The sequence below is a fragment of the Lepisma saccharinum genome, chromosome 7, assembly GCF_977018435.1.
Source record: "Lepisma saccharinum chromosome 7, izLepSacc3.1, whole genome shotgun sequence".
In the NCBI taxonomy this organism is placed as follows: Eukaryota; Metazoa; Arthropoda; class Insecta; order Zygentoma; family Lepismatidae; genus Lepisma; species Lepisma saccharinum.
Genome location: NC_139235.1, coordinates 83,427,967 through 83,455,928, shown reverse-complemented (window position 1 = coordinate 83,455,928; position 27,962 = coordinate 83,427,967). Strand labels below are relative to the sequence as shown.

Sequence of the window (27,962 nt, the reverse complement as noted above, 5' to 3'; positions counted from 1 at the left end):
GTTTGTTTTTTGAGTTTTGTGTACATCATGGCGAAGTACGATGAAACGTTGTTGGTTATTTTGAAAGACCAAGGGCATATTTTATCATTTCTGGACACTGTATTTGGTTTTTTATATAGATGGTAAAGTATTCTGTATTTAGAAATATTGCTTCTGCCATAATGGCAACAGTTACATGTTCTGATTTGGAGGAATATTGGGTTGAAGTTCATGTATCCTAGGGTGACCAGATATTTGTTGACCAAAAAGAGTATAGTCTATAGGTTGAAGATGCGGATGCACAAAACATAAAAATAAAACGAAAATACGGGTGGTTATTTGTTATTGCTTCTATTATAGCCTCTATGAAATAGGCCTACACTCTACAGATTCAAATTACTTATGGGCCTAATGTAATTAGCTAATTGCAAATACTTCCTCACCAATGGCACCATCGATCATACTTCTGGGATGATTTTGCTTTCTTGAGTATGTTTAATTCGTCCTTTATTGACAGTCCAAACTCTTCACAGGTCACGTCCACATTGAATATCACTTTCATTACTTGTTCGAGTATTGCCACCTGAAGTGTACTTTATCCTCTCGTCAATAAGTTTTAATAACACTGAAGAGTCTTTCACAATCAACATTTGTACCAGGCAGTGTAAACAAGAATTGTATAAGAGGCACAATCACTTTTAAATTTGACCCAGCCTGTACTGACTTCCACTTACCCATCATTGTTTATTTTCTTTTTGTGGATTTTAACGCATTTTTACGCGTAAAATAAGGAATGAAATTAAATAGCAAGGAAAAGAGTATATTTGGGGATTTTTGCAAATTGAAAAGAGTATAGAGTATATGAACCTCTAAAAGAGTATAATACTCTTAAAAAGAGTATGTCTGGTCACCCTATGTATCCCAATCAAAATCTTTGTTTTTGAATATATAAATGAATTTAGGCCCAAGTTCCTTTTGTTTTATTGCGATTTCATCATGCTGCGAATGCAATTTTTACATGGTTCGATTTCGATGTATGTCTGTTAACATACACTGCGGAGTTTTAGCGATTACTTAAGGTTTTGTTCACTATATGCTTTCATGGTTAGGTTAGGCAGGTTAGGTTTGGTTCCCATAGCATTAAAATAATATGCTAAATGCATTCTACTAAGGTTCCGATTTACTTCTACATTCATTCATACGCTTTTACGATATTGGTAAGACTCTAGTTTACGTCCTTTTCCTAGGGAATACGTGTCATATATCGTTGGAAAGGTTATTTTATAAGGAATTCAACAAAGTAAATCCCAAGGCGGCTCCGACGGCTGTACAGTCGTAAATACTTCTTTCCGCGCTCCAATTTTTTTAAAATTCACAAATAGGATCACATAATCTTCATAATGAAAAAAAAAAAATCAAAATTCGAGGGTGTAGAATAGGGTACCCGACCCTATTCTACAAGGCGAGGAAAAATTTCCTGGAGGAGAAAATCGAGAAAAACCGGTGTTGTCCAGATATGCGTGATTGAACGTACTGAGGACATTTTTCGATGATGAAGCAATATTTAGGGGTGAAACGAGTGCTAATGGAACCTAACCTAATAGGCGTAGGAATACTTCGTTCCCGTGAATGGTTAGTGACAAAGTGTAAAAACAAAAACTTACTTACCCTACTGATGCCGGCTGTCTGCTAGCACGGTTTTGTAAACGGGCAACAAGGAGTGCACAAGAAAGACGTAAACGGGTAAGAAGGAGTGGGCAAGAAGGATGTAAACTAGAGTCTAGCCACGTCTGTGAAGTTCTCCACATTTTCCTCAGCCACAAATACAAGCCACGCCCACGCCGCGCCCCTTACGGCAGGGTTGCAATCCCAGAAACCAGACCTTCCCAGACAATATGTAAATGAACTTTTCGGATAGTAGTAAATCATGAAAGTTTAATTCCATGATTGAAATAGAAAGAATAAACATCAAAGAACACAAGGAAATGAAGTTTCACGATAATTTTCTACAAATAACGAAGATATAACCACCCGAAGAATGACTCATTTATCGCCATATGCAACCGTGACCGTTCCAGACGCGACTTGCATTTTCGACCCCTAAGACCAATGAAAGTTCCATTTCATGACTTTACAAGTAAAGAATAAACATCAAGGAACACAACCAAAAAAAGTTTATACGGTGACTGTCAACAAATAACGAAGATATAACCATCCCAAAAATGACTTATTTCTCGCGATATGCGACCGTTACCGGTCCAGCCACGAATTGCATTTTCGGCGCCTAAGACCAATCAAAGTTCAATTTAATGATTTTAATACAAAGAATAAACATCTAGCCACGATATTTACTGTTGTTTGTCGACGGAGAATATCTTGTCCATGAGAAGTGCCTAAGGTAATTTTCAAGTTGTGTTTTTCAAACAGTGCTCATTACTTTGGTAATTATGCAATATAGCCAGAACACCTCTCACTCGTTTATTTCGTTCATTTTAGCATTGATACTTACCTATTCTGCATTGTGGAAGATTCTTTGAGGTGAAGTTATGCTTTTTTCCATAAAATAGTGTCAAGTTTTCATGTTACGAGTCATTATTTGTCTTCCTTGTTCCGCTTGGGTAACAGACAATATGGCATGCACTCGTCATGGATCATTGCGTGTCGTGTTTGTGTTTTGTCAATTTGAAGTGGGTATGCAGTATTTCAACCTTCTTAACCAAAAAATACCTAATTTCGTGTTCATTATGTCATCAAAAACTATTGACGGATAGCCCCAAAAAACCAATCACGATAGCCCCACAAACCATTCATTGACGGATAGCCCCAAAAACCATTCATGATAGCCCCAAAAATCATTCACGATAGCCCCAAAAGCTATTCACGATAGCCCCACGGACCATTTCCGGCAAGGTTAGGTTAGGTAAGCATAGTTAAAAAAGAAAATTCTCGTAAAAAAAAAGGCACATTTGGAAACACTGGCAAGACCATGTGACTTTCGACGCTCGCGCCATCTGCAGGTACATAATGGAAACAACGGCAAAATGTTATCGCTTTGCAGAAAATGCAAGTTCCTTACATAAAAAGTGATTACTTCTTGCTCTGCAGCATTCTATGGTGAAGTTTTCAGTTTCCGCGAAAGAATATACCTTGAAGAACTTCGACAATGCTACAGAAACTGGTTTCAGTAAGTAGTTTCTCCTGTAAATTTGAAGAAATCTGTTCGGGTTATATCACATATTTACCATTACTTTAAGAAAGGTTCAAATTTTGTGTGACAATGATTTCCAAAATTCTACGATAATTACCCTTTGTGCTAGAAGAAATCATAAAACATTCAGAACCGTTACCTTTTACACACACACACATGTACATATACTTGTTTTAATTTTTTCATACAGTGGCTAAATGCAGTTATTTCATGTTTTTGTGAGCGTATGATACTTGCTCCTGTTAGTATTAGTTTGAACAGTTGATAAGACCACCTTGTTTGTGATCTTTCATTTTAATTAATATATAGTCATGTTCCGGTAGCGTAATTCTGGTATATGATGACATACATGCATTTTCAATATGAATCAAATTCTATAGAACTGTACAATCGCATACTGAACATGTTTTGTGATTACTTACTGCATCCATTTTGCAGAATTTTAGGGGGGCTGATCCTACATGCTTATAAGAGTAGATCAGACTGGGGAGTGAATTTAAATACCGGATCCCTACCCGATTTTTGTAATATTTCGCATACTCACTAATTGAGGCCTCCTAATCACGAATTTGAAGTTAAAATTTGGGGATCACGTGTAGAAATTGCAAAATAAGCGAAATTCAGTGGTCCACGATCGGAACAGAAACCCTGGATTTCTCTCACAAAAACAATGGTTATTTTAGAACTTAATTTTAACTATGTTTACCTAACCTAACAAATTAACCTAACCTTACCGTGAATGCTTTGTGGGGCACCGTAAAAAAATGTCAGTTTCGTAGCACTTGAGTGACAAATTTTAACTACACAATGGTGATCAAGTGTCCTAAATTATTGACTATGCGAAATATGAACAAATGCCTTGTATTATTAATATGTACCCAACTAAAAGTTACTAAAAAAAACACGAAAAAAATAATTATTTCCTACCTTCAAAGTCGCCATCTCCCTCACACCACGCGGATTACTGAACAAGTGAACACTACGTTGAACAAACATGGTTTCCATGCTTGTATACAGAGAACGATCGTGGTAATTGAAAAGCTTATTTTATAACTTCTACACGTCAATTAACAATTTCAACATGTCACCCCCACATGTTAACCTCAAATACTTTATTGGGACTATGCATTTCGTGAGTATAAGAACTAGGATAGAAATTACGGAAGGGGTCCTGTATTGTAAATTCTTAACCCAGATGGCTAAGCTTTCATGATATAATTTCTCACAACTTAATGTTTTCCGTTACTTAAAACACAAATTAGATTCTCTGTGGTCACTACAATAGATCAAACCAGGGATTGTAAAGATTAGATGAAGCATTTGGTTTTTAACATGGTTTCAAGTGCATCCAATTTTGTGTTCTATTAGTTGAGAAATATTTGTTGAGAGGACAGTCACAGATCCTCAACACAAACACTTTCAGGTGTAATATCCTAAAGTTAACAATTCTGCCTGGAGCCAAAAACATGTCTAAAAAATTCCATGTTTCCACTTTTCCAGCACTGACTTCTATTACATCCAACAAGAACAGGGAGAGAAATTTGGTTTTCCTCCAGGAATGACTGAGAAGTTGGTGCTGAAAGTTCATCAGAAGTGGGAACAGTTCGCAAGGCAGTCTGAAGAATATGCTCACAAGAGAAGGTAACTAAGTATTGAATGCATGTATTTTCTAGTGCTATGAACGTAATTTTGAAAGGGTATGATGTTTCAGATGAAAGGGGAAGACATCAAAAGTGTGGCATGTTCGTTATGGGCAAACATCACTAAATTGCAATTGCTAATACATTGCACTCTTTTTAATTCGAGCATGGATAATTCGAATTATTCGGTAATTTGTACATAAGTTTAATCCCCTTGAAATTTGTTTGTAACGAATGTTAAAAATTCAAATTTATGTGTAATTCAAATTTTTGATCCTTTATTTGGATGATTCAGGCACTGGTATGAGATTTTTTTGATTTTTTTTTTGTTGGTATGTATACATCTTTGCCTCAATAACATGGGATTACACAAATGTGTAAGTACTCTAATCCCTTGGTCTGAAAAACCTGGAAAACCTTGATGTATATCCCAGCACCATTCTGTGCCCGTGCAGTGTGCTTTGGACTCTGACTGCGGGATGGCATGGGTTCAGTCTCTGGGTTTTTGGCCTTTGTATAGGACCGGTGGCAACCCACCATCATGAGGAAATTGGGGAGCTACGGGTGAGTAGCGTAATCCGGTTTCGGAAATCTCCTACAACGGCTCAGGGTTCAACGTGCTGACCCCACGTCACCCCATTACCGGTTGAAGATCTCCACACATCTAGGTAGGATTGTGGAAGGGAGACTGACAGTCGGGAGATAGGCCCAGACCCTTTAGAGGGCTGTAGAGCCACGGGTTATTATTATATTATTATTACCATGAGGCAGCAATTAACATGCCATTTCTTGAAAAGTATGGAATAGATCTTATTAATTGAGCTATAACTCCTCAACGACCACTTTTTGCTGATATATTTCACTATTACATGAAATAATGAGAACAAAAGAACACTTTAGAAACGTGCAACTATTCGGGGGCAAGGGCCCAATTTTGTAACGTTCCCGAAAATTACGATTTTCACCTTATCTTACGATGGGTATTGAATACATGTGTTCCTCATATATTTTTTAACAAATAACTTATTGTTCATTCCTTCTTAATTAATTACGTTTATCAGTCCTACTGAAATAACGGGGCGAATTTACAATACTGGACCCCTCCCCGATTGTTGTAATATTTCGCATACTCACTAATTGAGGCCTCCTAATCACGAATTTGAAGTTAAAATTTGGGGGTCATGTGTAGAAATTGCAAAATAAGCGAAATTGAGTGGTCCCCGGTCGGAACAGAAACCCTGGATTTCTCCACGAAAACGATGGTTATTTCAATATTTTTCGTTTTAGAATGAATTTTGAACTATGTTTGCCTAACCTAACCTTTCCGTGAATGTTTTGTCGGGCTATGTGTGAATGGTTTTTGGGGCTATGCGTGAATGATTTGTGCGACAGTTTCATAGCACTTGAGCGACAAATTTTAACTACACAATCGTTGTGATCAATTGTCCTAAATTATTGACTATACGAAATATGAACGAATGCCCTGTATTATTAATATGTACCCAACTAAAAGTTACTAAAAAAAAATTACATGGTTTCCATGCTTGTATACGGAGCACGATATCTGTAATTGAAAAGCTTACTTTATAACTTATACACGTCAATTAACAATTTCAACACCTCACCCCCACATGTTAACCTCGGATACTTCATCGGGACTACGTATTTCGTGAGTATAAGAACTAGGATAGAAATTACGGAAGGGTCCGGTATTGTAAATTCTTACCGAAATAACATACTGTATAATTTTTTTTAAATGTTGCACAATTGACTTTTTATTTTCAAATTTGGAAAGGGGCATTACATATCCCCAAAAAGTGGTCTTTCATCTTGCTTCCCTCCAAATTTGGTCCATCCAGCATCCGTAGGGCCACCACTAGAAGCAAATTTCCAGAAATTGTTTCTATATTGAAAAAGAAAATTTTTCCACCATTTTAGATTTACTTTTTGATTAATTTCTCATCATGAAATGTTGTAAATTATTGACCATTCTTTTCCCTTCAGATACTGTGGGGATGATGAAATACCAGCTGCAATTGAAGAGGTTGAAATAGGCAATGCATCTGTTGGTCAAGGTGATCAGGTTTGTTCCCCTTCGTCAGAGATTGAAACTGGGTCAGGAGAGAAACCTGCTTCGCATCAGGCACCGACAGACGGTTGCAGTCCTACGGAAAAGCTCGAAGAAACAGAAAAGCTTGAAGAAACGGAAACGTCAAAGTAAGTACCATATGTGGTTCATCCATATATACTGAGAGGGGTTTTGAATGTAGTTTTTCTTTATTTCTAATGTACAAAGAGAAAAGAAGAGGTTTTGCATTTTGAGGGTAGACAAGCATTAGACATCTTGATCTTTGGTCTTTTCTTTTACGCTGTCTTTAAGGGCAAAAGGTTCAGCTACCTCCAGGAAGTGCAAGGAGTGACCAAGAGAGAGATCTACATAGCCTAGTGTCTGGTGTTTTATTCTCATAAAGTTGCTTAATGGAACTGCGCAAAGCATGTGAACAGAATAGAGAATGGTCAGAGAAAATAATGTCAATCGAATATACCAAAATTGAGATTTGAATAGTAAAAATGTTAAATTGAAGACGGAGTATTTTCATTTTCCAATAAAAAAATACATGGGAGTCTAAACAGATTTATTGACATTAGTTTTTATAATCATTATTTAGTTTAGTAAGTGATAAAATCCTTCTTGGAAATGAGTTTCATTTCTGATCCCTGACTGCAAGGCTCGTACCAGGTGCCGGTTAATAATTCTAAATTTTGTTGCTGGATGGCGCTGGAAGCAAGGGTTGGTGCACAGTCTCAACTGTTACGTCAGTGTGTTGCCAGGACAGTACCTGTCAAAATGCCGTGGATGTGCAACCGAATGCGAGTGAACGTGATATTGGGTTTGTGTGGGAAACATGTTGACCTTCAAACCAAATAAGGAGCATGTGCGGCATGTCCTGCTTTTGTTGTTCAATCAAAAGAAAAACGTGAGTGAAAGCCATGGTATCCTTGTGGAAACGTATGGTGACAATGTCCTAACGCAAGATGCTTGTGTGCGTTGGTTTCGACGATTCAAAAGTGGTGATTTCGACTTGAAAGACAAAGATCGCCTGGGCCAGCCAAAAAATTCCAAGATGCCGAATTGCAAGCACTGTTGGACGAAGACGATACGCAAACGCAACAACAACTGGCAGAGAAGTTAAATGTTGGTCGCCAAACCATATCTGATCATCTTCATGCCATGGGAAAGATCCAGAAGGCAGGAAAATGGATCCCACATCATCTGAACGACAGACAAATGGAAAAGCGAAAAACGGTGTGTGAAGTGTTGCTTTCTCGGCATGAAAGAAAGTCTTTCTTGCATCGGATAGTGACTGGGGACAAAAAATGGATCTACTTCAAGAACACAAAATGCAAAAAGTCATGGGTTGACCCAGGACAACCTTCAACATCGACCGCAAAACCGAATCGCTTCGGAAGGAAGGCAATGCTGTGCATTTGGTGGGATCAGAAAGATGAGGTGTACCATGAGCTTCTGAAACCAGATGAAGCAGTGAATGCCATTCACTACCATCAACAACTCATCAATTTGAACCATGCATTGATCGAAAAGCAGCCAGATTGGGCAACAAGACACGGAAAAGTGATTTGGCAGCATGACAACGCCTCATCACACACAGCGAAAGGCGTCAGACACACCATTTCTGCACTTGGCTGGAAATTCTTGCCCCACCTGCCATACTCATCAGACTTCGGACTACCACTTGTTTTCATCGATGTCTCACTCACTTTCCCAGCAACACTTCAACAATTACGAACATGTCGAACATTGGCTTGCTGACTGGATCACCTCAAAATGTGAACGATTTTTCTAAAAGGGCATCCATAATTTGACGGACAGATGGGCACAATGTATAGCTAGCGATGGCACATACTTTGAATAAAGCATTTGTTACCTTTCCCCCCAGATACACTTGTTTTCTTTCGGATCAATTAAGAGTTATTAACCTGCATACCTGGTAGCTAACAGACTTATAATGCATATGAGGCACATGCATTCGGACAAAGCTACCAACTGACATTGGTAGATACAAAATGCACCACTCTGTATTTCTGAGAACAGCATACGAAAGTAGTGTTCTTTGTAGCTGATAGATGTTGAATTTTTGGACATGAACCAGTGTTTCTCACTTTCTGTTCGTATCTACATTTCTGAGACTGATTCTGTCCCCGTCTTCAGGTTAGACGCAATTACAAAACTCTGAAGACGAGGACAGAATGAGTCTCTGAAATGTAGGTACGAATAGATAGTAAGATACAGTGGTTAAAAGCCCAAAAATTCAACATGAAAGCGATGTGTCGTGAATTTCATGTTTCATAATTAGTCCTTCATTTCCAGGGGTCAGCAAGATGACCAGGCAGGGGACAGCTATAACGGAGCGGTGAGGGATGGATATCGATGGTCCCAGAGCATTTTGGATCTGGACATCCAGGTGACCGTTCCTGAGTCGGTGGTGAAAGGTAAAGACCTGGAGGTTCAGATCGAGTCGAACAGGCTGAGCGTCGCCGTCAAGGAGCAGGAGCCATCGGAGTTGAAGGTGCTGGTGGAGGGAGAGTTGTGCTGGAGGATAAATCGCGAAGAGTCTGTATGGAGCCTTGTTTCTGGAAAGTATGTTCAGGTACTGAAAGTTCTGTGGAGTTAATTTTGTGTCTGTATTCTACAGCCTTTCAACTGTGGTTTTTCTAAGGCCAGCGACACACCGGATCCGACATGGTTTAACATGAGGCTCTTATAAGCGGATGCACACTGGACGAAACATTTGACTCGAGTCATGTTGCGATGGTTTGCGACAAAACGATCTGGGCATGTACCAATCCATTCATTTCAGGCGTAGACATCTAATCACAGACCGGAAACGGTGGCAACTTGAAGCCAGCAATTGAATGTAATCATTGAATCTTACATTAAATAGTTACTATAGTATTTTCTAATAATTTGTGTGCTACAAATACATTCAAGTCATAACATATAAACAGATACAGCCGGCAGCCGACGAGAAGATTGCTGAATGAAGGGAGACGGGGCACAGAGGGAAAGGGAGGGTCAGGTTCATCTGCTGAATTTAGGGGTGGTTGGGGGTGGTCGGGGAGAAGGAAGTCTTGTTTTCTTCTTGGCGGGTCATTGTCAAGCTGACGAGAAGAGTTCTGGCGGAAGAGCACCTACCCCACGCGAAAGAGTGGAGTCGCCTGGCAGTACTTCACACCTCTTCTGCCAGCGCTCTTCTCGTCGGCTGCCAGCTGTACATCAATTCTACATACACATTGATGCACGGATCCTGCTGTAAACTGTTATACTTATAATGCATTGTTACCTGCTTCCCAAATTAGAAAAGACAGACCTAGATCTATTGCGTACGTGGACGAAATCTGCAATCTGATTTTAGTTAACAAAAAAAATGACCAGTAGTGTCGTGTTGCTCTGCATCGTGTCGTGTCCCATCATGTTGCATCACGTTGTGTCATGTTGGATCCGGTGTGCGGCTGGCCTAAGTTGTTCATGTTGCTTGTTCAATTGTGCTCCCAAATAGCCGAACGGTTAGAACTCTCGTCTTGGTGCAAGTGGTCCAAGGTTGGATTCTCGGTGGAAGCTCTAAAATTTTGGTGTTCACCCAGTCTCATGAGGACAATGGAGAGGTACTTGAAAAAAGGAAGCAGTGAGTTCCACTCTAACATTGGTGGGACTGTATGCAACCACACATCCCATTTCGTCATGCGAGAGCCAGATGGGCATAACTCCAATTTATCTAATTTACAGGAGAGAGAGGAAATAATGTATTCATAGGAATATGTCTGACTCTTCAAAAGTGCCAGGAAATTGGCGTTAAGCCACCTTTACTGCTAAGGATTAGAAGAGGAGATGTGTTGATCTGACTCCAATAAGAGCTTCAGAGGAAATTATTTAAACAAAACTGAAAGCTGCATTTTTGGAGTTGCATTCCTCTGTTTCTCAGACGACGATTTGTAATATAATTTCATGACTAACTTACGAGGGTTTTTTGGAAAGTTCTAAGAATCGGTCAGAGATGGCATTGCAATCGGAACAAAAGCATGTGCATTAGAAAGCCACGTCTGTTCTGAACGTGCAGGGAAGATTTCATCACCATGACTCCTTTTGCGTCCCACAAAACTGATGCCATCACCTTGCCTGCTGATGCAACCACCTTTGCCTTCTTTGGTGTTGGGGAATCTGCATGCTTCCACTGCTTGTACTGCTCTTTTGTCTCAGGCATGTAGTGATGGACCCAAGTTTCGTCGATAGTGACGTAACGCTGTAGAAACTCTTGAGGATTCAGTGGAAGTTACTGCGCGAATGCGTTTTTGCTCCGGTGTGAGCAGATCCAGCACCCATCTCGCTGAAAGCTTCCTCATGCCCAACTCTTCAGTGAGAATGTGGTGTACTCGGTCCACTGAGATGCCCACTTCATGAGATATCACCTGCACTTTCAATCTTCGGTCAGCCAGCACCATATCATGGATTTTATCGATTGTTTCTGGTGTGATGGCCGTTCGTAGACTTCCACTGTGGGGGTCATCTTTAACGCTGTCCCGTCTAAGCTTGAACAGCGTCGTCCACTTGCTAACAGTGGCAAATGATGGGGTAGAGTCTCCCAACACTGTGTCCAATTTGGCTTTGATGGCTGTCGCATTTAATCCCTTCTTCACCAGAAACTTGATGACACAAACTTCCTTTTGTTCTATGTTGTCACGTCACTTGCACTTTTGCTCCTTCACTTGCCTATGGAAACCAGACTATTGGAAGAGAGGCGATGAAATTTTTCCTGCACGTTCAGGACAGATGTGTCCTTCTAATGCACATGTTTTTGTTCTGATTGCAACGTCATCTCTGACAATTCTTAGAACTTTCCGAACAACCCCCGTAGTGAATATAGCAAACAAAAATAATGTACCTATGAAGAAGTAGAGAAAATCTGACGCTTCAGTCCTGCAAACAAGGCTTTTCATCATAATGAAAAGGAGGAAACCAGGAAAGAGGGTTGAATTTGGCATCTTGTAAATCCTCCTTTTTTAACTTTTCTTGATGAAGAGCTTCATTTGTAGGTCTGAAATGCCGGATTTTATTTGATTTTTTTTTTTAACATATGGACACTATCTTATTGTGTGATACAGGCACATGTAGATTTACTTTCTTATTTTTCTATTGCATTTTGTAATTGATGCAGTGGTATATTATTTCTAATAAGTTGTTCTTAGCATTTTGTCAGGGTTCAAAACTAGAATTTCATATTCACGCATAATTTATTTATTTATATATTAAGAGCACAACAGGCAGGTCCTATGAGCTGAAGTTTGACAATGCAATTAACGCAACCTGAGTTCTTGATACAATACAATGCAACAATTTAACAGTCATACAAAAAATTCAATAATAATGATAGCAGAGATACAAAATTGAAATTCCAAGGCTATGACTTGGTTAAAATATTTGATTAGTGAATAATGCACAACTTTTTGGCACCAAAACAGACAACTGATTCACCATATGTACTAGAGTACTGCATCGGACGGAGCACTTTAGCTCACTCAAACTCGATCAAATCTCCCACGCTCGAGCGTGATACACTCGATCGTACTGCACTCGTAGTGGAATGATTGACAATGTCCCATATTTCAGAGCACTGTCAACCTAAAACCCATACATGGAAGGAAACCACTCTACACAATTACAATTCTGAATCATAATTCCATATATTATTATGAAAGACTCAAATACAGCACATATGAAAGTATGCAATATCTACAGACCGAAACGTAAAATGGATACACATGCTGAGGACCAGCCTAAGCTATTACAAATATCGTATCACAGTGCAAGAAGTACGTGTACATCATTGTTCACTTACTGAAAAGGATAATAATATTCTGCGAAATAATAAAATGCAGTTATAACATTCAATCGAACATCATTTCAATGTGAAAATAACACTGGTCGACATTTTTTCAAAAGTTGAACGATGTTTTGAAATGAATAGGTGACTCTGAAAGGATTTTTCATGCTGAATTCAAATTTGAAAACCGTTTTGCTCCATCACATCACAATTTTTCACAAATCGTGAAAACTGAATAGCATATAGGGGTCTATTATGGTATTATTGGGATCATTTTGGGTTTATATAATCATATTACAGACACATAGAATAAATAATTTTTGCAAATATAGTAATCAGTGGGACATATATTGAGATTGTAAAATCTATATTATATACAAGGGTCGTTCAAGGTTGACCCTGATTTTCGTACGTAAAAAATCGATGAATAGCCGGATCATGATGAAACGTGCGGGTGACGTAATGTATTCCTTCGCGAGTAACTAGCGCTCGGCATGATGTATTTCGCGCATGCGCAGCAGTTGCAGCGAACATGGCGGCAAGCAGTGTGCCTGTGGCTGTGGAGCAGCGGTGTGTAATCAAATTTCTCGTGAAGGAGAAAGTGAAACCAGCTGAGATTTTCAGATGATTGCAAGCACAGTATGGTGAACAAACGATGTCGCGGACAAGAGTGTACGAATGGTGTGAGCAGTTTCGCGAAGGACGGGAGCTGGTGACAAATGAAGCGCATGGACACATTCGCCCGACTGCAGTCACACCAGTAAATATCGCACGTGTTGAGCAAATGATTCTTGAGAACCGGCGAGTAACAGTGCGGGATATTGCTGCCGAGGTGAATATCAGTGTCGGGAGTGTTGAGACAATCATTCTCGACCACTTACGCTTCTGCAAAATCTGTGCAAGGTGGGTTCCCCGCCAGCTAACATTCGATCAGAAGTGGACACGTAGGACAGTCTGTGAACAGCTTCTGAATCGGTTTCGATCAGAAGGTGATGAATTGTTGCAATCCATCATCACGTGTGATGAAACATGGTTGCACAATTCAACCCCAGAGACCAAAAGACGCAGCATGGAGTGGTGGCATAAAGGTTCCCCCCCCCCCAAGAAAAGCAAAACGCAGCCGTCCGCTGGAAAGATCATGGCAAGTGTCTTCTGGGACATGAAGGGCGTTATCCATGTGGATTTTCTGGACAAAGGGAACACGATTAATGCCCAGTATTACTCCACATTGTTGAGTGGTGCTGTACGAAAGTCCATTCGCAAGAAAAGACCTGGGATGTTGTCTGGAAATGTCATCATTCTCCATGACAATGCCCGCCCTCACACGGTCAATGTGACAACAACAACTCTGGCCGACATGCGCTGGGAAGTTCTGCCCCATCCCCCCTACAGTCCGGATTTAGCCCCCAGTGATTATCATTTGTTTGCACCCCCCCCCCCCCTTAAAGACCATCTGGGAGGGAAGAAATTCACGACAGACTAAGCACTGCGGAGCGATGTCCTCCAGTGGCTACGACAACAACCAAGTTCTTTCTACGCTAAAGGAATTCGGGAGCTGCCAGAACGATGGCAACGGTGCCTCGGCGCACACGGAGAATACTTTGAAAAACTGACATAGTTTGGTGTTTCTTCTGCTACCTATTTCCTCTGCAGAAATAAAAGTCCCGGTCAACCTTGAACGACCCTTGTACTATATTCATGTACATTTTCATTTACACATGTCTAGAAAGAGATATAACATAGTGCATTTCGAATTACTGAGACTCAGGATCAAACTTCATTCTTTTTGACTTTCTGCCTTCCCAGACACCCGAAGTAGGAACATCTCTTTTTAACATCCAACAAAAATCTGCCATCATGGAAACATTCCATCGTCCCTGGTATCTCCGTTCCATCTCTGCTATGTCCTTGTGAAATCTTTCCCCGTGCTCCTCGCTGAAGTGTCCAAGATTACTCGGAAAGAAATCTATACTGCTGGACAAAAAAAACCGGACACTTGCATTTTTTGTGATAATGCATAAATTCTGATTTGAAGGTTAACTAAAGGTTGCAGAAATTATTGGAAATAAGAAAACCTGAATATATTCAACAGAAGGCAAATTAAAATGTATTGTTAATAAGATAAATTAGAACAAAAACGAAAGTTGCAGAAAACTACCAAAGAAAAAAGGAAATCTTACCAATATTTTTTTTCATATTGTTAACTGGTACTGTTGGGGTATATAAGCTGTCTAGTAGCGGGTGTTACCTCCCCTGGCATCAATTACAGCTTGTAACCACCGTGGCATACTTCGAATAAGGTTGGCAATCACTTCTTGGTCCAATTGCTCCCATTCTTCTTGAATAGCACGTCTTAGCTCTTCAATTGTTTCTGGAACTATTGCGCGGTTTCTGATATGTCATTTCAGTTCATCCCAGATGTGCTCTATCGGATTTAGGTTCGGACTTTGTGGTGGCTATTCTAATCGCGTAATCGCAACTTCGTCGAAGTACTCCGTGACAATATTCACAATGTGAGGACGCGCATTGTCATGCATAAAAACAAAGTCCAGGCCTATGGATGGTGCATATGGTACTACATGATCTGCCACACATTCTGTAATATACCTACAAGCTGCCAGTGCCCCATTCTCTACAAACCAACTCTGTACGTCCTTGTAAAGAGATACCTCCCCAGACCACATGACACCACCGCCTCCAAAGGGTGTTATTTCAACGAAACAACATTGCGCATAATGCTCATTAGGTCTTCCATACACATGTTCACTCTCGTCTGATGAACGTAGGTTGAATTTTGACTCATCGGAGAATAAAACCTTTTCCCACTGCTCCACATTCCAATGTAAGTGTTTTGTAGCAAATTCCAGTCTTTGCTTCCGGTGACGTGCTAACAACCTGGGACCTGCAGCTGGCCTCCGAGATGATAAACCACTTTCATTCAGTCTTCTATGAACTGTTCGTGAAGAAACCACAGCTCTATGAACATTTCTCAAATGCTGTGCCACAATATTTGAAGTCGTACGACGGTCTCTTAAGACTATGATACGCATTAAACGATCTTCCCGTGCTGTTGTGCATCGTTTCCGACAAGAAACCGGTCTTCTACCATAGGAACCAGTTGCATCATACCGTCTGAGACCTTCATGGATAGTACTTCGTGCTATATTTAGCACCCTAGCAATATAATGTACACTACGACCATCATCGCGAAGAGCTACTGCTTTTACTACCTCTTCACGTCTCATTTTCAAGCTAGTAAACTTACAATACATTTGCAAGAAAAATACCAGCAATGACAATGTCAATAATATCTGTTACTATGGTTACTATGAACCAAAATACATGGCTCTCTAGACATTAAACAAAATAATACCAACAGGAATTGAAAATCAATAAATTAAAACAAAATTCCATGAAATTGATTTTAAGCCTACTAGGTGTTCCAAATAAGTAAATACAAGTAAATAAATAAATAAATAGATAAATAATAAACGGAAAAACTATGGAAAATGTTCAATAATGAATGTTCAATTGTTCAATACTTAACTGAGAGCGTAATTCATAAGTAATTGCAATTCAGATGTCAAATATTAAGGTGTCCGGTTTTTTTTGTCCAGCAGTATAGATGTGAGTTAAGGAAATGCAATTTGAGGCTCATTTTACAACCAAGTTTACATAAATTCGTTAGCAGATTTTTCACAAAATGTTCATAGTTAACGTGTTTTTCATTGCCCAGAAAATGGGCAACCACCATTTTGAAACTTACCCAGGCATCCCTTTCCGTAGCAGTCATTATTTCTTCAAAATCTGCATCCAACATCAGTTTCCGTATCTGAGGGCCAACAAAAATACCCTCTTTGAGCTTACCCTCAGTGACGGATGGAAATTTCCTGGCAATGTATTTAAAGCATTCGCCGTCTTTGTCTAACACTTTCACAAACTTTTTCATTATCCCTAACTTAATATGCAACGGAGGAAGCAGTATTTTAGACGACTGAATTAATTGCCGTTGTGTCACATTCTTCTTCCCTGGAGAGAGAGATTCTCTACTTGGCCACGTTTTCACTTTCCAATGATTCTCCCTGTCCCGACTGTCCCATTCGCACAAGAAGCAGGGGAATTTTGTGTTCCCAGCCTGGAGACCCAACAACAAAGCCATCACTTTGAAATCTCCACAGACAGACAAACCATGTTCTTCATATTTCACTTTCAGTAGCATGAACCTCAAAGTTTCATAAGTTTCCTTAAGCGACACAGAATATGCAACTGGAATCGATGGGAACACATTACAGTTATTTAACAGAACACCCTTCAGACTAGTCTGTGATGCATCAATGAAAAGTCTCCATTCACTTACATTGTAAGAAATACCATAAAATTCTATGACTTTCCTTATGTTGTTACAATAAACAAGGTTTTCGTCGTCAATAAAGTATGGGAGTAGCTCTGTCTCTCGATGCCTGTACCATGAGAAATGTGTTCCTGGAGACAACAGGTTTTTCTTACTCAGTCGGGAACCAAGAAGTTGGGCACTCTCCTTTGGTAAATTTAGGTCTCTTACGAGATCATTCAGTTCATGTTGTGTGAAAGGTTGCGGAGTGCCTGTACTTGTACCAGGACAGAAATCGTCACTGTCATCATAGTGTGCACGTTCAACTTCAGTGTCACTTGAAGTGCTGCAATTATCACTACTCGTACGTGGTACAGGTACAGGTACATCTGACCCATGAGGCACGGGCCTAATGGCCGATTGTATGTTGTTGGGATAGCTCACATTGCTCTTGTTCTTAGCACTGAAACCACTAACATCTATAGCACAGAAATAGCAGTCATCAATGTGATTTTTTGGTTCCCGCCATACCATTGGTATTCCAAATGGCAATGCTTTCCTATTGCCACAGTTCCACAATCGCAAAGCTTCCACACATGTTTTGCAAACTTCATGCGGGGCCCAGTTTTTGTCCTGATCACCTACTTTAACACCAAAATATTCGTGGTAAGCAGACCTCACAAATGTGGTGATACGTTGTCTTTGCCTCTTCACAACATAGCTTCCACAAATGTAACAGAATACATGGGGCGAGTTCAAACACTTCCTGGACGACGACGACATTGTCTCTCGACACAACACAGCACGAACTACCGACAATGACGAAAACTTTATCAAATATTTTGCATTCCCTACTGCTATTTACATATATAATATCTACAATACACTTAACTAAGGTTTTCGATCACGTAACCTTATACACGGTAAATAAATTAAAAACTGTACTATTTGCATTAGTTGGTATCGAATAACAAAACTTAGAAACAAATTTATTGAATCATTCATTGTTACTAGGCGTCTTCAGCAATTTTGTTAATCATATAATGTAATAAGAGGTGCACTGCCATCTATCGGGAATATTATTAACTTCTAATTTCTGGGCAGGAATTACAATTTATACAACAATGAAGATTTCTAAATAACTGAGGGTGATACAACAAAAACAAGGTCACTTCTGAAATCAGCATCAAATGTAGTTTCAGAAACCACAATTAGTTTCCAAACATCAGAACCCATGTCGACCAGTGTAATCGTAGAAACATAAAATGTCAGCCTAAGCAGTTTCAGCCCATAATTATCTACTTCATTTTCACATAGCTCGGTAAGATGCACAAAACTGCATTTTAATGTTGAGATGATGACTATGTTCACTTATTTTTCAATTCCACTTCGTCTTTTACTTCACGATCCATATTTGAGGACCTACTACCATAGGCAAATGACGGAAATATGTGTACTAATAGGGTTCGAGAGTTCGAGTGTATTTCGGTCGTTTTTCGCTCTAGCGGAAGAACTATCAATTCTGTGTGCCATCTAGCGTTGCCCATGCGAACTATTTGCCACTCGAGCAAAAAACGCTCCTTGCAGTACTCTAGTATGTACCATAGTAAAAGAAAGTCTGGTGGCAAAGAAATGTACATAAGAAACCTATATGCTTGTTAGTACGACGTCTGATTTTATTTATTCCTTTATTTTAGCATTGAAATGTTTCTTGTAATATTAATCCTCTTGGTCAGCCTGCTTTGAGAACCTATGAATATGTCACACTTGAATGTTTGGCATTGTAAGTAACATGTAGATTGATTTTTGTGAAAGTGGCGGTCTTGGATACAAACCGATGGTGAGGCGTTATGTGCGATTGCTCCATCACACATTTCATCAAGTATTAATTAACATTCAAACCCCAACTAAATTAGATAGATTAAGTGCCCAAAGAAATGTAAGGGAAATTACCCATTGTGTAATAATGTGAATGTGTACAGCATATACTTTTGCATTAAAAAAATACTGAGACAACATGTGTACAAGGATTGGAATCATTTAGTTGCCAAACCTGGCTTCCTGCTATGTTCGAACATTCACCAATCTAAAAGAATATAGTTGCATTTTGCACCTTGCGATCTCTAATTTCAAACACCATACTGTGTAAACACCACAAAATTAATAATAATATTAATATTTTGTAAATGTGACATCGACATTTACAGATCCATCTAGAGAAGATACAGGAACGGTGGTGGGACTCTCTGTTGGTGGACGAACCAAAGATAGATCTTCGTGAGATTGATTGCTCACGCTTGATGACTGACCTTCCCCAAGAGGAGCAGATGAAGCTTCACGAGCTGATGTGGAATGACGAGAGGAAAAGACTCGGTCTTCCAACATCTGATAATTTGGTAAGTTGGGTTTTGATTGTTCTAAATCCTCTGTGATATTAAATATAAAATGTCCGTGTCATTAAATCTCTGCATGTGTATTCAAATTTCGAAATATGAAGTGGCCTGAATCAGTAGAGATTTTCTCGTAAATTTCTCTTGTCTTGAAAAATGCACTGTGATATTCCAAATTCTGTAAAATTACACCTGTTTAAATTTTTTTCTAGATATACTCATAAAAAGTTTGGAATATAGTTATATATTGTCACCTAATGCCTAATATAACAATGTTTCAAACTTTTTGTGGGAAGTGTAATTTGATTAGATCTTCATGTGATTTGCTTCCACTGTTTTCTACATATCTGTGATGGTAATAGGTTTAAGTGGATGTGGTACTGTTTCACATGTATTTCAATTCTTTCATGCCATAGTGAATTGAATTGAATCGTTGTTTTAATTCTACTTTGTGCACAGTAAGGCTAGTTGGGACTGGACCTACATTTTAAAGTGGGATCCAAACCACTATGTGCCTCTACTGGGTATTGAACCTGGGACCCCTTGATTCCAAGGTGATAACGCTACCACCACGCCATCGGGGAGGCCCTCATGGCATAGTGGTAATGCTGTTGCCTGTAATTAAAGGGTCCCAGATTCATTTCCCAGTGGTTCAGATCCCACTTTAAACTGTAGATCCAGCCCCGATCTGAGCATAAAGTGGATTGTTCTTTAAAAAATTGTTGCACAGAAAGGCTAATCGGGACTGGAGCTACAGTTTAAAGTGGGGTCCGAACCATTATGTTCCTCCACCGATATTGAACGATATGTTTCTGTTGAACATACTATTTCACACTTTCAAAATAATCTAACACAGTTATTTTTAGTGGTTTTTATTGATTTTATCTGCGACATTTTGTTCTTTCGAACTTTCTCAAGCCACACTAAGATACACATACAAAACCACAACCTACCGGCCCCTGTGGCGGAGTGGTTAGCACATTGCACTACGACGCTAGGGGTCCCGGGTTCGAATCCTGGCCTGGTCATGAATGTTTCTGAGTGTCCATTCATCAATTTAATCATATCATCCCTCATTCTTCAGAAATTAAATAAAGCAAATCAAATCAAATCAAATCAAAAACACAACCTCACATTTAGTCACTTTACACTTCTAAGGAAAGAATGTGTGTCCTTTTCCCTCCTAGGTAAACTTCTTTTTCCTTGCAGGTGTTCCTTACAGCTGGTTGTTTCTTCCCCTCCCCTCCATCCTTTAACCTACTCTTCTTGTCTTCCCTCCCCTCCTCTTATGGTGGCACTGACCTTCTCTTTCTCCTTTAACTCATCTGGCAAGATAAAATCTTAGAATTTTATTTTTTTTTGATGCAGAAAATTGAAGGTGGCTCAGGAAACTTAACTAACTTACTTTCCACATGCTTTTTTATCAGTTCCACCCATTTCATACCAATTTCCCCTTCGTTCTTGTTTATTTTCTCTCCCCTGTTTATGCATATGTGCTTTGTCCCTGCTACTTTTCTCTCTATTTCATTTTCCCTCTTCTCCTTCATTTGTACTTTCTTGATCTTCTGCCCATTTGTCAGAACAAAACGTCGCAGATAAAATAAAATATAACCACTGAAAATAACCGTGTTAGATTATTTTGCATGTACAAAAAGTGGTTATGCGAACCTTCTAGAAGAACATTGATATTCTACACTTTATATTTTTTTATGTTAGGAACAATTGTCGTGTGTTAGACAAATGAGACAACATAAATAGCAAGCTGCATTGAAATAATGCATAGTCTGAATTCAACAGTTGATATCTTCCTCCAGAGAATATTTGAAAATTTTTCATTTATCGTCATCTTAACTCCATTGCTAAACACTGCTTTGAGGCTATAGATTTCCTTTGTTTTTTTTGTTTGGCAAGAAGCTTTGATGGGGAGATGACATCCAATCAAAGATGAATCATCGGGATGGCTTGTAAATTTAAGAACAGTGTAAGAATGCAGTGTTTGTTGATATGGCACATGTGACCACACACATTACACCTATTGGAGTACTTATGTGTAAAATATCAATGCTTCAGTCCAGTGCAAGTGAAATAATCAAGGTAAAAGATAACGTGCATATTGCACAGTACCATAAACACACATTCAGGGGATGTGAGGATAGGGCCCCTCACAATCTCGATATCAGCCATTTTGGAGGTGATGCGATCAGCACCATGCTCCAACCACCTTTACTCCCCAGGTACACATTTTTTTTCTTGTAGATCAGGTGAGCTCCAGAGACACTTATGCAGGGACAAGGCCGGAAAAAATCAGTGTTAGGTCAGCCACCCTGGGAATTGATCCCGGGTCTTCTGTTTGACTGTCAAACACCCTACCAACTAGGCCACCAACACTCCTAAGAAAATCAAGGTTTCCTGTTTAGAAGATGCAAAGACAAAAATAAATACTTTATATGCAGAAAAGTGCCTCAGCCCACACCTACTTTTAAAATGAATGAAGCATTATCAAGTTGTTTTTCTGTTTCAGGAACATTAAGAGATGGTTAATATTGCCTCCAAAAGGTAGTGACTGTAATTACGACCAGGGATTGCAAACTGATAACAGTTCATGTTTTTTAGGTGGTCTTCAGTTAGAGCCAAAAAAACATTACTTTTATTTTGTATTTTTGTACATTTTTTGTAGGGTAGAGCCAATACCATGTTGAACCAATAGCCCTACTGATGCCGATACTTGAAAATTTAAAATTTGTTCTAAATATTGATCAATATCGGTGTGTAAATATTCTTCTCCAATTATATGCATCCATTTACCAAGAAATTTGCTCTAAAATATTCAAGAATTTCATCAGGATAATAAAATAGATGTTACGTAATACAAAAATACAGCTTTTCATGCAAGATTTGTGCAAAATATAAAAAGTTTGAATTTTGCATAATTTTCAGGATAATTACACTCTGCGAAAGTGTCGTGTCATCACGATCCCAACTTCAGAAAATGATTTCTCATTTTGGGAACCCAAGCAGTTGAGTAATTCCAAATGATACTGTTCAAAATTGGTAATTCTCGATGTTTTTCTTCACTATAAATGTCTGAAATTTCTTGAAATTATCAGTTTTTATTCCAGAAATGCAAAAACAATCAGTTTGGGGGGATAGTGTGCAGAATTCGAGCACGATTCCCCCCCCCCCCCCCAAACTGGATTTTCAAATTTTCCCATCCTGATATGAAACATAATTGTAGGCATCCAAAGATTTACATGCTGTAAGTACCCATCTTGAGTAGACACCACAGCAGTACTTTCAATTAAATATGCATAAATATGGGCAAATGCAACAGTGGGTAGTAATCAGATATCATTCTGGGATAATCCCGCATTACTTCTTAGTCGCTCATCCAATGGATCTGAAAAATCCTGTACTTTGTCAACATATCTCATCAATGGGTGCTTTTATGTGATACATTTTATCTGATACACAAAAAGATAAAAGAAAAGGATACAAGTATGCACTTGAATTGCCCACGTTGAGTTATAAGTCCACTTTATGCTCAGATAAGACTAATCGGGACTGGACCTACATTTTAAAGTGGAATCCAAACCACTGTGAAGTGTGCTTCCACCGGGAATTAAACGTGGGATTCCTTGAAGATGTCTAGACTGCAGCTAAAAAGGCGGCACGAGCACATGCCTGTGTTTCTTTGCTGTCACATCTGGAGAGGGACCCTTTCTGGACAGAGTGCTGACATGTCATCCTTTATGACTACACAGTACCATATTCATTAGTTAGTATCTCATGAAACTGTTCCAAAACAACAGAGACAACAGCAACATCTAAACAGTTATTATCTGTGTTTGATGGACTGCACATGGTATTGCACATTGCAAACTGCTGCCACTTGGCCAGGCAATGAAACTGTGTACTCTCAACAGTTAAAACATGTTCATGAGAAACTGAAAAGCATGGAAGCACTCATGAATGTCAAAGGTGCCGTCTACGTAGCAGTTCATGTGCATAACGTCACCTGTGACTCCATTCTCCGCCTTGGTTGGGAAACGCCGATGCATTTGTCTTAAACCCCAGACATTGCCCTGTCGGATTATCATCTGTTCCATTCTGGACAAATACCTTTATGACGACAGTTCCAAAATGTGCATGACATTCTAACTGCACTTGATGACTTATTTGGTTCACGTACCGCAGAATTCTATCTCTGTGGGATTTGTGGTTTTACAGAATGTTGGAGACAGGTCATTGCTGCTGATGGGGACAGTGTTTGACCTGTCAGATCTGTTTTGTATACCTTTTTGGCATTTGAAGGTGCCAGTTGAAAATCTGACATAACTTTATTGGTTACCTTTAGAGTAGCTGAAAATAGTAGTGGCCGCGGTGGCTCAGTCGGTAACGCGTCTGACTACCATGCTCAAGGTCCCGGGTTCGATCCCCGGCCGGTTCAAATCCGGGAACTTTTCTAACGGTGGAAGCGGCCCCGGCGCCTACCCAGCGTCGAATAACATGGGTACCTGGGGGAAACCCTGGGGGGTAAAGGCGGTCAGGGGCGTGATGCTGATCACATCACCCCCACTCACGACCGGATCAAGAAAGTGTGGGGCGTTACCCCCACACCCCCTATACGCCTTCATGGCGTGGTGCTATGCACAGGGGAACACTTTACCTTTACCTTTTTGAAAATAGTAGTGGCAGGAAAATCCAGCTTGATGATATTCAGTTAGCAGCCGCTAGATAGCAGATGCATGCATGGACAGCGCAGTTTAAAAATGGTGACCATACTCGAGGTCTGTGCGTGGAGATGGTACGGGTGGAGGAGATGATTTGAGCTGGGCAAGTGAAGATAGGGTGTTCTCTTGGTTTAGCATACAGCATAATGGTTTCAATTTCCAAAAAGTGTGCGCATGGTGGCAGCAAATGTTTCGTGGATGTTGAACGTGAGGTGCTACTGTGGCTGGGACAGCAGCCCAAAGACTGTTTTCAAGTCAATATCTCAGGTTTTTTTTTTTTTTTTTTAGTGATCCAAATTAATTAATAATTTCAGTTTCAATTACATATTTAATGAATAAAAAAATAAAAAATTCTGGTGGTATGGAACTCAGTGCGAAAAAACTGAAAACTTCAAAACAAGAGAAAGTTGCCACTTACAGCGCGACCTTCCAGAGAATTTACGGTTAAAGGACCTTGTACCGTACCTGCTTCAGTCATCCAAAAATGTTTTTCTCTCGTTTCAGGTATGGTTCAAATATATTTATTTCTTTCTCCCCCTTTTTTTTAACTACAGAAAGGATGTTTAAGAGGTGATGAGCTGATGATGATTGGAATTGAGAATGAGCAGTAAAAACGTAGTCGAAACAAGAAAAGTAGTTAAGACCTAAAAAAATGCTAAAAAAGGATCAATAAGCCAAAAAACGCCGAAAAAGGCAAAAAAGGACAAATAAAACCCACCTTTTTCTGGCTTACAATGACCCAAAATGAACATATATTATGTTGGGCCTCATCTTCGGACACTAGGAGAAAAAAAGAATTTTTCCTCAACTTCCGAGCCCTACTGATAATTGCTAATTTTGAAAATCTGATCATGTTTTTTCACCTTTTAGTACAATTAAGAAGTGGGCTAATTATTGTTATTTTTTTCCTTCCTGTCAGCAACTGGACAAAATTATTAAGGAGTCTTGGGACAAAGAGGGGTCACCGTTCAAAGGACGGCCGTATGATCCGAGCATTCTCAACTACTCAGGTGGGAGTACAAATTTTGGATTCGGTAATACGTAAGTAATTTAGTGACATAAGTGGAAGGAAATTTTGGACTTAAGTGACAGTTCCACATGAACAAGTTTTATTAAATCCATTAATACTCGACACTAACATCAAAGTGTTTCGTACAGGATTTTATAGCTGTGATGAACATATTTGAACAATTCTTCGAGATGTTGTGTATGTGATGTACTGTAGTGATAAAGTGAAATTTTCTTCGTGTGTGTCTGATGTAAATTTACATGTGTACAAACAGATATTTTAGGAGATTTAGAAGAAACATATTTATATGTCAGATGCTATTGTAATTTTCATTTTAGTCTAAAAGTTTGGTTTGGAATAAAGCCACAAATTCATTAAAATTGCAGTTTTATTTATTTTTATGTATTTTGTTGTTCTAGGTTAATTTAAAGTGCAAGCCACTAAGAAAAAGGAGTAACGTGTTGCAAGTTACTTTACTTTGCTTCTAAAGGTAACCTGTTACTGTTACTTTATCCAAAGTAACACAACCCGAACAGTAACATAAAGAAAATTGCACCGAACAATACAAGGTAATTCAAAATGAATAGTGCAACTTTACACAGTTCAGTTATTATGACATTACTATTTATCATAGAAAATCATACAAGGCATGAATATAAAGAAGAACTCTGGAAGTTTTACTCACACGGCTCACATTATAAAGATTCAACATGGGAACCACGTGTAACGTGGAAAAGGTCCAAACGATAATCAAGTACTTGCTATGCACAAGACAACAAGTCATTGTCAGTGGTTTCGAAGGCATTAACAATTTGCAGTTGTAACTTTGGCAAATCTTTCAGAAGGGTGAAACATATGCATCACTACCGAAAAGCATGCGGAAATGTATTTGCACCATTGTGATTGAATCAGTTCTTGATATCTCCAACACACAATATGGCTTCTACTGGTCATTAGCCATTTTACGACACTGGCGATCCTGGTGGAGCATCGGCTAAGCAGAATAAGCCCACTAAGTGGGAATAAAACTTCCAGAGTTGTTCTTTATATTGAGGCCTTGTCTGATTTTCTATCATAAATAGTAACGTCATGATAACTGAGTAAAGTTGCACCATTCATTTTGAATTACCCTGTATATTCATTCTCAGGGTGTCTAGGGACTGGGAATATCATGAATTCGAAGAATAATGCATGAATTTATGGTCTTGGGAATTATACAGAAAGTCAGTGTGAATTATCTTCATAAGCATGAAAAATTTCCCACCTGCGAAACATAAAAATTCTCCAGTACTTTTTTGCAGTGTAAGAAGCAGAGGATATTTCTAACTAGATCCATGTCTTATATCTAGTGAAAAAAACAAAACATAATTCAAAGAAAACATGATTTTGGTAAGGTTGCTTGAAGAGCAGTGACATTACATTATCTAGTGGACACACAAATGAATGAATTGGCGCTAACTTAAATTTTAAAATTTGTAATGTAAGTTTTGTGTAAAAATTCACTTTCATACTTTTAATAAAATAAATCAATGCAAGTAATTTCTTGAACTTCCTATAACGTTCATTTGTTCAATTTTCATGTCCACATAAGTTATATACTTAATTTGTATGATTTGTGAGGAACTGTAACGAAAAATCCATGAAAACCTGCAATTTTATCTCTATTTTAGAGTAGCCACTGATATTAGGAATGAACACTTTGATATATTTACTGATACCAATAAAACACCAGTATAAATTTTGCCATTATCCACTAGATATTCTACCAATCCAGTATCAAATTGCAATGATTGCTTGCTGAACGTGAAGACAGTAGAGTTTCGCTTATCCGACATAGCACCAGTATGTATTGAAGATCCAGATCAAGCACCAACTGTTGAGCCTAGCAGAATTTCACATAACGATGGAGTTAAGGCTCTAGAAACTCCAATTAAATGCATTGAGTAGCAAGAAGAAGCTACAGGAATCGACATAATGATGCTGCAAGGATGGTGAGACTGACAGCGAAGAAACGGCAATCGTCAGGAAAGCAGACTACGATCAAAAATTTATTTCAATCATCACAGGACTGAACTTTTGAAGTACTGTGTTTAACTTCAGACAACTCTGTAACTGTAAGTTCATTTTTCCAGTTAATTTTTTCTGTATTGTTGTAAAACATGATTACTGTATTAGGTTCGTAATGTGTAAAATTATAACATTAGTTTGACGTGTAATAGGCTTTTTCTTAACACCTCTGTATTATCCGCCATTTTCGCTTATCCAACGTTCTGCTGGGCCTGTTTATGTCGGATAAGCAAGACTCTACTGTAATTATTACCATCTTTAATGACGTGACTGAAGCGTAACAAGCACTTCATATTTAGACCTTTGCTTTACAGAACTAGGGCATATGAATTATATTTATAAACAAAGATAATAACAATATTGCTGAATGTTTGTACTAAGTTACAGCTACTACTACAGAACATTCCTTGACATTCGCTACGAGACTCGGCGGCAAGCGGCTCAGCTTCAGTGCTTGTCTTTCCCGGTGACAGTCGCTAGTCCACGACAGTCGCTAGAGTCTGCTATTAAAATTACAGTTTTCATATTGTGTACTAACCTTGACTACAGAAGGTGTTGAAAATGATGTCCCTGTGCTGAAACACATTCCTAGCATCTCCGAAGGAAACTGGCATTTACACGTGCAAGTTCGTCTACTGTAATTCTCCCGATTTCTCGTACAATACTCTCTTTTAACTCACGGATGGTGTGCGGATTGTCTTCGTATACTTT

The 27,962-nt window shown here is 39.0% G+C and overlaps 1 protein-coding gene across 1 annotated transcript; it reads left to right on the top strand.

The window, feature by feature from the left end:
* The first annotated feature begins 8 nt into the window (after positions 1–8).
* LOC145989969 (nudC domain-containing protein 3) lies at positions 9–25,552 on the top strand. Its single transcript, XM_083125523.1, has 6 exons — positions 9–122; positions 4,688–4,828; positions 6,832–7,044; positions 9,218–9,497; positions 19,263–19,451; positions 25,095–25,552. The coding sequence occupies exons 1-6, from the start codon at positions 28–30 to the stop codon at positions 25,218–25,220; spliced, it is 1,044 nt and encodes a 347-aa protein (XP_082981649.1). The 5' UTR covers positions 9–27; the 3' UTR covers positions 25,221–25,552.
* The last annotated feature ends 2,410 nt before the right edge of the window (positions 25,553–27,962 follow it).